The 12,878-nt window shown below is 37.2% G+C and overlaps 1 protein-coding gene across 12 annotated transcripts in view; it reads left to right on the top strand.

The window, feature by feature from the left end:
• GALNT18 (polypeptide N-acetylgalactosaminyltransferase 18) overlaps positions 1-12,878 on the top strand; it is a 318,100-nt gene that overhangs the window by 266,514 nt on the left and 38,708 nt on the right. For 11 of the 12 annotated variants that reach the window (XR_005820445.1, XM_040559347.1, XM_040559346.1 and 8 more), the window contains 2 exons: positions 1,677-1,814; positions 6,688-6,783. Coding sequence is in view for 11 of the 12 variants with exons in the window: in XM_040559347.1 (XP_040415281.1) it covers positions 1,677-1,814; positions 6,688-6,783 (234 nt within the window). In the remaining variant the exon portion in view is untranslated. The remainder of the gene's footprint in view (positions 1-1,676; positions 1,815-6,687; positions 6,784-12,878) is intronic. The other variant, XM_040559354.1, reaches the window with a different exon arrangement.

Raw genomic sequence — 12,878 nt, 5'->3', positions numbered from 1 at the left:
GCAGAGGACAGATGGATAGCATGACTAAGTACAGTTTTACAAGTGGATAACTATAGGAGTAATTCTCTACCCGGAAGCAGATGAGATAGTGCACTGGTAATGGACTGAGTGGGTCATTGAAATGTAGTTATAACAGTCGGGAGTTTCCATAAAATATGTTATTCCAAGATGTTAACCACAAGGCCTGTTTTTTCCATGGAAGAATTCCCAGATCTGTGAAAAGCCCCACAATCCAATGTTTCCAAAGGTTTTTGTCTTTGAGAACTAATAATAATAAAGGGAGTTTGACTTATTTGGCAGTGTGAAATGACTGCCCTCTTGGGATCTCTGTGTGTGGCTCTGAAGTACTGAAGGCTTCTAATGGGGATCTCAGATACCATGGTGATTTCTGCATCATAACTGCTTAGATAAATAGATTTGGAAAAGCACTTAAAACCCCAAGGAAAGATTTTTCAAGTGTCAGAAACAAGAGCTATGCTCTGCATGTGTCCTCCCCTATGGTTTTTGTTTTGTTTTGTTTTTTGTTTTTTTTTTCCCCCTCCCATTACATTCTCCACTTTGAAGGAACACAATCAATTGTTCCTGGTATTAAAGCCAGTGTGCCATTTGTAAGCTGTTTTCCATTTCCAGCTGCATGGAAGTATGTGATTACTGAGGCCCCAGATGCCCTTTCTTACCTCATACAATAAAATGTGAAGAAACAAACATGGCTGCATGCAAAGTTGCATGAGAAAGGAGCAGGGACGCAATGGACTGATTTAGAGGGGAGGGTGTTTTTTTTAATAAATATCTTGTGGCTAACAAAATCTTTGGGGTATTTATGGCCCAGCAAAGTCTGCTGTTTAAAAGAAAGTTTATTTATCCTGCATTTTGTTCTGAGGCAGAAGTGGTGGAGAACAACATAGAGCAAAATGTCTCACTTTACTTCCTGTCAAACATCAGCCATGGATTTGCATTTAGATCTCTCTCTAAAAATTTCTGTTGCATGATTTTAATGTGATAAAGTATTGATTTTTATATACAGGGACTTTATGAAACTCACATTTTATGATCTACAAAGAAGTATGTCACATGAAATTAGGTTAGCCAGAAATGTAAAGGGGAATAAAAATTGGGGGAGAGAACATTCCGCCATTGCTTCTAACAAAAATATCAACTTCTCTTTTTACATTACCGTAGAAATTTAATAAGTGATATTTCAGAAAGGTGACCAGGGCTTCTGCTCTTTCCAGTGAAGCAATAAACCCAGACTTCAGAAATGGCCAGAAAGTGTAATATACTAATGATTAGGCCACAGTGGGATGCCAGCAATAAAGTTGTTTCCAGGGCAACTTGCTACCTGCTGCCAATTGCTTTTGGATTTGGAAAGTACCAGGATATTAGAGATCAACAGTTATATTCATTGGAAGCTAGATCTAAACCCCACTGAATTCAGTAAGAGTGTTTCCATTGACCAGAGCAGACTTTGAAAGAGACTCCACCATGGTGACCTATATTATATTTGGTAAGGGCACTTACAGAATGTGTGGGTAACACAAACACTCTGTGGCCAGCAGGTGGAGATTATCATAGGTCGTGGTCATCTTTGCAATGAGGAGAGACTCTGGGTGATCAATTTATACAGAAGAAAGTGTGTCACTGATGTGTTTCCTACTTTTTCTGTTCTTTATGTGCAGGACTCTGGAATTGATATTGGTGATATTTCTGAGAGGAAGGCCCTGAGGAAGAAGCTCCAATGCAAGACCTTTAGGTGGTATCTTGTCAGTGTGTATCCAGAAATGAGAATGTATTCAGATACTGTTGCCTATGGGGTGGTAAGGATCTTGTTTACATTTCCTATTTTAAAAAGGTGTTGGGGAAAAAGGGAGTAATCGTGGAAGTAATTCATGAAGACAATGCCTGGCTCCAAGTAAAATAGTGAGATAAACTTGAAGTCACTAAATTATTCGTTAGACTGGTTAGTTGACAGAGATTGCTGCTCTGCTGTAGTTCATGCTGAGATACTCTGTACACTGTCTTCATCCCAGATTTTTTTTTTTCATTTTGTTCCATGGCTTGCATTCCATTTAATATTGAAAGCATGATTTTTTAGGCATATTGGAGATGTCAGTTGGAAGGATTGCAATCAGCAGGTGAATTAACAAAATAGGCTCAATATCTCAACTGCAGGCTACTTAATATTGTAGCCAGAGCCTCAAATGTTTCTATCTTGGGATTATCATTGTCATTACTTGTGTGACACTAGTACCCTTGACTGTGTTGAAATCATGCTCGAGTTGCACTGTGCTAATTAAAGCAGAGACAATTCTTGCCCCTAGAAAACCGGCAATCTAGACAGAGAGGATAGGTATGCATGACATGGAAGATGAACGTAGTAAGTTAATATGGGCACATAATAAGCTAGTAGAGTGAGGATGTCCTTTTCTCATTCTCTATCCAGTATTATATTCACAAAAATTTATTTCTGTGAATTCAATTTGTTAGGTTTTTTTTTTTTTTTTTTTTTTTATGCACATCCCAGTTAGGAAATGTAAGCACTAAGAGTTGTAGTTACATTTCATACAAGTGAAAGATTTTATTTGAGACATTTCTGCCCAAAAAAGAAGTCTGAGTTCTGCAGTTTGCCAGTGTGGCTCTGAGAAGACTGTGAATGTCCCCTAGAGCAGAAGCTCTTTTACAGCAATTAAAGTGATTATATGCCCCACAAAGTTCCATGACCTCTTTGATGACCAACTGAAATGATTGTGCTGGCTTTTCATACAATCCAAAAAGAAAACACTTCCAACAAAGGTTTAGGCCATTGTTAAATGTGTGGCATGATGGTTAACTTCCAAAATAGCTCAGAACAATGCCAAAATCAGACCTGCATGCAAGGAGCCTCTTCCGTTGACTCAGTGGTACCATGATCATTATTAGATGGTGGTGCAGAGTTGCCTGAGGAGAAGGAAGTATAGCTGCTGATAGGTGCATGATTCTGCTTACAGGTACAGATTAGATAAGGTACTTGTTGCGTAGTCTTAGTATTAACTCAGCATCATGTAAAACAAAATGAAAGACAGTGAACAGTCACCCTATGATTTTATATTCTGCCAAGACTTTTTCATCAGCCTTTTAAGGCTTTTGCTGGCTATATGCAAAACAAAAATAATCAGGAGAGTTCATTACAGAAATACTGAACTCACTGGTCAGCAGAACATGCACATTAAGGTACCGCATAATAAAACACATGATCCAGTCTTTTGTCTGCAGAACATTTGTAGCCTCATCAGCTAAATAAGATAGGAGGAGTGATTTCATTATTTGTACTACCACAAAAGGAGTGGTGGACAGCTGTGGCCAAGTATCTGTACAGGTAAAGGGAAGAGTATTTTATGAAATACACAGGCTGCTGTTTTATGAAATGCTTGTATGAAATAAAAAGACAGTGCCCCAGTCTTTACACTAAGAGTTCCTGCGATCTCTAGTCTTCCTTCATGTCTGCTTTCCTGTTCTCTTGCAAGTCTTAACATAGAGAAAGGTGTGATATTTCAAAGAAAGTCAGCTGCTTGCTGATTCTCGGAAGTGCTTCTATTCATGAACTGTCTTAATTTCTTTTTGTAGAAATACTAGCATTATCATTAATTTAAAAAATAAAAATTACAAAAGCCATCTGAATAGGCATTGTTTGAACATCTGGAAACGAAAAGCTAAAATGGAGACATTTTCCTCTTGTGTTGCTCAAAAGGACTGAAGTTAGGTATTGCAATATCCTAGCACGGTATTAGATTACATGTGCAGTAATTATTTTTGCCAAATATAATAGAATGAAATTATGCACAGAAAGCTATATATATAGTTTAAATGTAGCCTTTCATTTAAAAACATTGTAGGGTGACTTGGTTTGGTGTGGGTTGTTTTCTCTTTTTAAGATGATGCATGTGCATTTCCATTATTCTCAACTATTTCTCTTGAGATATCCATTGGATACCAATTCCAGAGCTCATGGAAGTAATTATTTGGGTTACTTTCAAAAGTTATCAGCACACTGTGTCCACAGAGAAAAATGATTTTTTTACTTTAAACCTGCAGATTTGTCTCTTTGTTATTTCAGAGGTTGGGACTAGGTTTTGGGAAATAAAAGTTTCTAGAGCTCTTCTTCTTCCTAGGTACTTCAGGTGTGACATAATTAGAAAAATGACTATCAGTCCTGACAATTCTAGAACTTCCAGATCCCTCTGTCAGGAAGAGAATATAATACAGTAGCACTGGCAAAATACTGGTCTGAGAATCAAAGATTTGAGGATTTATGAATTCTGCAGTACATTCAGAGTTAGGAGAAAGCAACATAAGTGGGGCCAAAAGTATTTTGTGTAGGGCTAGTTCCCTGCTTCTAGCTCCATGTTTGAGATAATTTTGCAAATACAAAATTTCAGTAGTATATCTCTGTATACTGTAAGGCTGTTAAGTTTAAAAGGGAGCAAGTGGCAGTACTATTTCTTTGGGGTTTTTGTTTGTTTGTTTGTTTGTTTGTTTTCAGTGGGGGGACTGGCAACCTGGTTATATTTTGGGTTATAATTAAGTCTCGTTAGTCTAAAACTGCATTATTGAGTTAATTTTGGGTTGCCACATAGCCATTAGATTTTGGAAAGGGATAGTTCCTAAGAATCTTGTGACTTTGTACAAGAGGCTAGTATGTGGTGGCTTCTACATGGGCCTCAGATTTTGAAACAAGTCTTGTAGTCATAAGGCCAGTGTCTTTTATTCCCAGTTTTCTGTAGTGTTTATTTCTCTAGGAATATTTTATCTTAATTGTAGAGTTGTTGTTTGGGAAAAGAGTTTGAGAAATTCAGTCTGGAAAGCTCCTGTTATATCTTTGTTTTCAAAGGGATCTAGCATTTTGTTTCTTTTTCTGTATTGCCTGATCACTGATACTGCCGCTGTTAGGGCTAAGGTCATGGTTCTTTTTACAGCTTGGGACCCTAAAGTCTCTGAATCTGTTTTACTGCTGGGCCAGCCCTTTAAGATAAGTCATACGCTGATGTTGGCCAAGGCAGAGGTGTTTTGCTTCCTTTATCATGGGAATTATTTTGGGAAAGGTTATAATATTAGGGTTAGGACAAGTGGTAGAGTTTGAGTTTATGGAAGAGGTTTTAAAAAGCTAAAGCCAGTTATGGATCCAGGCTTGAATAAATAAGGCTTGTATTTATCATTGATCTGGATAAAGAGTGTTGCCTAATATCTGATTACAATCAGAGTCATGTTTGTGGTTATGCTTAAGGCTAATGGATGTAAAGATTAGAGAGGAAACTTCACTTAATTCTTGAAGTTTGCACCTAAGAATAAGGCCAATATTATCATAGAATCATAGACTGGTTTGGATTGGAAGGAACCTTAAAGATTTGATTTGCCCTTGGTGAAGCCATGTTGGCTGTCACAAATCACCTTGCATTCTTCCAAGTGCCTTAGTGTAGTTTCCAAGAGGATCTGTTCTATGATCTTCCCAGGCACAGAGGTGAGGCTGACCGGTTGGTAGTTCCTAGTGTCTTCCTTTCTACACTTTTTAAAAAATGGGTGTGATCTTTCCCTTTTTCCAGTCACACATTGATATTGAGCGCATATTTTTCTCTTTGATATTGCGATTTGTCATGTCTGTTACCAAAGTTAGTTAGGTTTGGAGTTAAGGTTTGGAAACCTTGTGAAGATGAGTTTACGTTGATTTTATTCACTGCCTGACTTCAGTCTCTGTCTTGTCCAGTTCTTACATACCACTGCACTTTTGGATTTCCTTTCTAAGCATATCTATTTATTTTTCTCAAAGGAGGTCCCTGTACACAGCTGGCAGGACTGCTCAGTCTCTGATGGTTGCAAACTACATTGCCTCTTCACTCACTCCATCAGACAGTTCTCTTGTGTTCTCTGAACCAATCTTATACCACTGTACACCTTTGTACCTGCCCATGGGTATGCAACCCACATCTTTGGCATTACACTCTACAAAGACCTTTTAGCCATCTGTGCTCATTAATTTAGCACTTCACTTACAGAAAATTCTGTCTCAGCATTGCATAGGTAACATATAGGGATCAGTGAAGAACCAGGCCAAGTGCTTTGCAGTCCTTTCATGGCTGGATTGCTGTAGAAGGGTTAGTCCTGAATAATGTGAAGAAGAGCTAATGCATACCAATTGGCTAGAAGTCTCTAAGTGTCAGCAGAAAGGATTTTTTGAATTATTTCCAGAAATCAAAAGAATCTCCTGAGCGATTCTGAAAAACAGTTTTATTAGAGGGCTTTCTCCTGTGTTTAAAACTCCATCCATACTCCTCAGCTACCTTCACACTGTTTAAAAATATATATATATAAAAATAAATAAAAAACTAACTCTTTTGTATATAGTGTGTACCTTAGACGCATAGATTATTCTATAAAAATATTTAAAAATATATTTATAGAAAAAAATGATTGCTCTCTGAAGGCTTTTTGACATCTACCCTCCCTGAAATCTTGTGCAACATTATTGAAATCAGTAGTGTTAGATTATCTACAAGGAAGAATTTAGTCCAAGTGCTTCACATATCTTCACTTCAACAAGTATTTTTACTTCTGCATATTTCAAGTACATACAATTTTATTGGGAAAGAAAAAGAATGTAATCATACTTCTTTTTCTGATCTAAGACTTACTTGATCTCTTTCTTTTTGTTTATTTTAGCTGCAGAATTCCTTGAAAAGTGATTTGTGCCTTGATCAAGGGCCAGACACAGAGAATATCCCAATCATGTATATCTGCCATGGAATGACACCACAGGTTAGTTTGGCTAATGATGTCGTATATTGCTGCTGCTGTTTCTAGACTGTGTAAGAGGAACCATCATGTACCTGTCACTGTTTTCCTGCAACAAAACCTCCTTATGCTGTTTAGTATCTCTATTACAGAAAGCTAGAAAATTAGTTCTGCCCTAAGTTAGGAATTACTGACATAGTAGCACTTTGACAAAGAAGTTTGTTCATTCATTTTGAAAGAATTTAAGGAATACGAGAGTCAGCATTGATACAGTTTTGTTGATAAAAAGCTTTCATTTCTGATGTGTGTGTGGTGTGTGAATGACAATGCATTTTAAAATACTTTATGCACATACATGAGTATATTCATAGTTTATACATTATCAGAAACATCTTCTTTACTTGGTAATGTTTACTGTCTCATTTTCACAAATCTGAAATGTACAGCCCCCTTCTTCACAAATGTACAGCCCCCATCTGTGTCAAAAATCAAAACCCAATCATCAAATCTTTTTTTAAAGCTCCTTTTTTCCTTTGCTGTTGTCCTGTTACTCTAGTATGTGCCAAAGACTAAAATTACCAAAGTCCTTCTATTTTCTTACACAACATTAGTATTTATTAACTGGGCAAACAAGAGGATAAAAGCTCCCTGAGTATCCAAGTATCTGGGCATAGGTGAAAGTGTTTCTAGGCAAATCCTGACAGTAAAAGTAACATTTTGCATCATCTAGAACATGCTTGTTAAAGACAGATGTGCAAATTATATAACACTGAAAAGTAACATAAGCAAAAATGGCATAAAGAAAATGTATATATTTGTGAAAGTGATTGGAGCCTCTGAAACATCCCTCCAGTTTGAATTATTTTTTTCTTTGACAACCTCATTTGCTTTCTCAAAAGGGGCCCTTTTGTGCCCTACTTAAATAATGTGGTTTTAGCAATGGAATTGTCAGTTATGTGAATTGACAAAACAGTAAACAAATGATCCTAATATTTTAGATATAAACTTTGAGCAAAAAAGTAATCTTGTCCTCTGTACTTGGATATCTTAGCTGGAAGCATTAATTTGGTAAAATGCAGATGAGATTCTGTACTTCCTTGCCAAGTTACACATGCTGTAACTGTGTTTTGTAATGACTTCCTTTGCGAGGGCCTTTAATATTGATCACTAGTGACATCATGTTTGAGTAAGTTATGAATGATAAGGACAAAAATATCTGAATATCCCATCCATCAGACTCATTCATTGCAGGGGCTGTGGCTTATCACATAATTACGTAGTACCCAGTGTTTGCCTCCAGGATGTTTTTAAGCTAGTCCTTAGCGTTAGCTAAGGCACTGTGTAATTCACCCAGAAGCCAAAGCCATTATTCTAAATCTTTTGGGAGGGTTCTCTAACTCTATTCTGGCATATCATCTGTGATGGTAACACACTACAGTCATAGTTGTAAAATCCAACTAGAAATTTTAATTATAGTTAAGAGGCAAACAACAATAACAACAAAAAGTCGCTTCAGTAAGCACAGTTTAGTATTCACCAGATAAAGAACTACCTTTGAATGTCAGCTGAAGTTCAGGATAAGTGAGATAGTGATGAATAAATAACAAAGGGAAAAGGGAAAATTCTGTTGACAAGATTCTGATCCTTTCATAATTACAATATGAACTGTGTCTCCTTCCCGTTACTATATATTTTTTGTAACAAATGGTGATTAAAAAAAAAAAAACACACAAAAAAACCACATGAATATGGCGCGTATACAAGCAAGATCCTGGTCATGAGTGAAAACTGCAAGAGCACAGTCTTTTCTCTATGTTACAGATTACTTTAGAAACAGGGAAAGCTCTAACAAAAAATATTTCTCATACTTCTAAGAGATATCCATTGCACATATAGAATCTCTTGTTAAAGCAGAGATACAGCCACATGCATTTCCTCTAGCATATCGAAAATATTTGAATAAATATTCCATTTAATCTTAGTGAACCTCCTAGTGAGTACAAAAGATACAGGTAAGATGTCAGTTGTATTCTAGTAATGGTGAAATGCTAGGGGAAATGAAAGGGGATTACTTTGCTCACTTGTCAGTCCTTATAGAAACAGGTTAGTCAAAAAGTTTAGTCTTACGGTTCAGGTTTGTATGACTGAAGGTTTTGGTGAAGCTGGTATTAGCTCTGGTGCAAAGCTTTGCTGTCACAGCTGTACCACTTACTGTTTCAGAGCTAGATCTGGCTGCCAAGATCTATTCCCTCCTATGCAGTTTAAGCTGCTGTTTGTAGTTATTGCTATAGCCTCTCTTCTAAGCTGAGTAACTTTTTTTTTTTTCTTTTTTCACCACTACCCTCTTTCAAATGTTTTTGGATTCTTAGCTTTCTGTGTGGGAAATAGCTTAGATGAACTATTTGACATCAAGTAATCGTTTCAGAATTGTATATATGGATAGTTTTCTTTTAGCATGTTTCATTCAAGAAAGAAATCACTGAAGAAAAAAGGTAACTGTGTACCTGCCATAAAATCCATACTTCATCTTTTGCAGACAATATTGAGAACAGAGTAATATAGTTTACAGCAGTAGTTAAAACAGGTTCCTACTATACTGTTCAGTGGTGGTAAAAATGTTGCTTTAGTTGCGTGAAAACAGCTCAGAGGCAAAGCACAATGGCCTGCAGTTGTTGGCCAAAGAGGGTGCACTGGATACAGACAGCCTGGGGGGATGTGAAGAAGCAGACCCCCTTCCATGTGATGGTAGAGGGAAACTGGAAAACTGGGAGATGTGGTAGACTGGGAAGTAAGGGAGAAGGTGACAGGAGAGAAATGTAAAGGAAAAGAAGGGAAGACAGAACAGAAGTTGTGGCAGAACAGTACAAAACAAAGTTTATGTGGGGTTGTGGGATTTATTTTTTTAAGTGCTTCATGCATAAAAGCATTAAGATACTGTTTTAATTCTTGAACTTGAAGGAGCAAAGCCACTCTTCAGTCATACGTTTAGACCTTAAAGAGCTCCATTTCCAGCAGTGTCCCAGTTTTGCATGCAAAAGTTGATTGCTTGTAGCTGCAGTAAGTACATGCCCCAGGCTCAAGTGAGTTCTCTTCCTAATTCTGAGAACTGTCTGAGCCTGAATGTTTGGTGTTGTTTAAGACCACTGTTTAGTCAGGCCTGTAATCTTAAAGGCAGACTGGTGACAGTATGTCACTTGCATTAAATCTTCTCCTGAGTATTTGGAAGATTCTTTGCTTTAAATGAAAAACCACATTATTAGAATCTTTATAACTGTTGGATAATAAACAAGTACCATCAGTCAATGAAGTGATAAGTTTTAAGTCCAGATTTACATTGAAAAGTGCTTGGGACTGAGGGGAAAATGGGCAGTTCTGTGTCTTCCCTTGTTCAGTTGCTTCTGGCTCATATCTTTCTCAATTGATAAGCAGTTAAACCAGGAATCCCATCCAGGGATGTGAAAGTCAATATAAAACAGTTAGATTGCGAGGAACTCAAGTTGAGGACCAGTGTCAGAAGACTAGATTGGGTGGGAGAAGTACTAGAAAAAAAATGCAGGTGAGAAGGGACACCCACCCATTCATATCCTTTCATGTTCTTGCAATAGATTGCAGAACTGACACTCAGAAACAAATGACTACAGCCCTGTCCTATGAATTATTGCTTCTCTACTGAAAGCGATGTAAGAAAGCCATGCCAATAAGCAGAGTTGTGCCAGCTTACACTGCCTTAGGCTCTGACCTGAAAGCTTCATGTTGCATTCTAAGCACAGCGTGTGAAGTACTGGAAGCAGCAGTTACAAGAACTCTCTTGAGCTTCTAAAAGCTCCTTGTATGATTTATGAGTCCTCCTTTCTAAATGTTATTCATGTATATTCTCATAAAAACTAATTTTTCTTCAGTGTAATTTCTTAGCATGGTGGTTTTTGTAGACAGATACTTGTTAATTTGTAAACAAGAACACATATGAGTAAAAACAGCTATCACTGAAGGCATTTTTACTCAGTAAAAAAATACCGGATTGGTCACAAACGCCAGTTATTTGGTGAACCCCAATTTGTAAACCCCTGGAGAGGGAACCATTCATAGATATTCATCAAATAATTACCAAAATAATTAAAATCTCTTGGCAAATATGTTGGAGGGAAAAATAAATAAATAAATAAATAAATACAAAAGAAAGAAAGAGAAAGAAATCTGATAGTTTATTTTCAATGAGTAATTTAGACATCTCCAGAGCAAAACTAATGTGATCTTCAGGTTATTGAGACATTACAAATATAAGCATCTCAAAATTGAGTTTTAATAGAACCTTAATTGTACTAAGTCTGTTAGTGTGAAAATTTTTCTTCAGATTCCTGTGTCTAGTAAGATTTGCATTGTGTTGGACAATCATCTGTGCTAGGAATGCTGGGAGGATAACCATGTGCTTTGTTAGAATGACCATTTAGAGAATTTGGAAGCAGAAGCACAAGCCCTCTTAGGAGTGCCTTTCTGTGTATCTGAAGTACTCTGACCAAGAACCATTATAAACCATACTATAATGAGAAATTAACAGATAAAATGTCATTATATCCTTCCCTACAGTTCAGACTTCCCATGGCACCTTTCCGTTTGCTTTAAAAATAAAATCATGGAAGTACTGAATACTAATGCTGCTTTCCCCTGACAGTCTTGATTCTGCTGCCAACAGTGCACCACAATACTGCTGTCAAGAAAAGTATTAGATAAGGGAATTTCTGAAGTTTGAGAACAGCATATAGCTGTGATGACTCAGATCTCTAGATGGCTTATGGATGAATACATGTTCTTTTTCTTCTGCAGCTGGAAATTAGACTCAGAGAAATAATAATTATTCTAGACCCAAAATACAGCATTCTTAGAAACGATAATGAAATACTTGCACTTCATATATATATATATATTTATATTTTTTTTTGCTATGTAGAAGTAGGACCGTGTTTTTATGTGAGTGTGTGAAACACCTAAGTGTTGCAAAGCAAGGCTTTGTGTAAGAATATCATCAACCAGATGGCCCCACATCTAGCAGCCACTGATACTAGCACATTTCAGGAAATAATGAACAGAGAAAAAGCCTGCTGATCTGGATCATTGACTGACCCTTCAAACTTGAAAAATCACTGCCCTGAAGATGAAACATCTACAATAAACACTTCCAGGGAGTTTTTTCTGAGAAAGAAAAAGCAGCAGAGCAGCTGTTTTAACAGCTGTCAGTCACTTGCTACCTAAGGATGGCTGCTTATGTTTGTCTTCAAGGTAAATGTTAGACATATTCAACATCTGTGTACAAGACAATTGATCTCGCATCCGCTCTGTATAGTACCTTTCCTTTTTAAGGACCTGCTAATATGTTGATTTGAATTTAGCAATTATGTGGTTTATGATAATTATTTTGTTAATAATTATGTGTGCAGAAAAACAGAGTGCTATACAAAAACTGAATTGTGCAAAGCATCCAATTACATCTTGGCCCAAATACTTAGCAGTGAAAAGTCACATTGTGCAGTAGAGAAGAGAGTAGGTTTTTCCTCTCTTCATACAGCCAAAGTGAGTACATCAGTATTCATACAAAGTGAAGCAGCTGCATCAAGAGAGTGGCAGCTTAGCAGGTCAGCCTGATTCTTTCAGGAGGACAGACATGACAACTGGGCTTCAGCAATCAGGTCACACTGCTGGGCACCGAGTTAAGCCCTATGTACTTTGTAGCATGGCCACCTGAGATTCTCACAGCTGTGCAGCCTTTTTCCTTGTAGTCTCTGTCTGCAGACTCTACAGATCAAATGTCCCTGCACAGGGGTCTGTGCTTAGTGTTCTGCCTGAGACTGCATTTGACAGAGCACAAACTTAGGCTCATTTTCCTTTATCTTGTTCACTAAGGCTTGTGGAATGATCTAAGCGCTGGTGCTAACGCTACTTCATGCACATGCGACATGCTTCCTGGGAACAAGGGTATTTGTGCAGTAAATGTTAGAGGAACTAGAATAGCTGTTTTTTAATCTAAGGTTTTTCAGCTTAGTAAAAATTCAATTAATAGAAGATAAGGTGACTTGTAGATTTCGTGAAACTGCCTAGCAAGGATGATTATAAGCATTTATGAATTC

Source organism: Cygnus olor, chromosome 5 (genome assembly GCF_009769625.2).
Source record: "Cygnus olor isolate bCygOlo1 chromosome 5, bCygOlo1.pri.v2, whole genome shotgun sequence".
Classification (NCBI taxonomy): domain Eukaryota; kingdom Metazoa; phylum Chordata; class Aves; order Anseriformes; family Anatidae; genus Cygnus; species Cygnus olor.
This window is presented reverse-complemented; position numbering and strand designations above follow the sequence as displayed.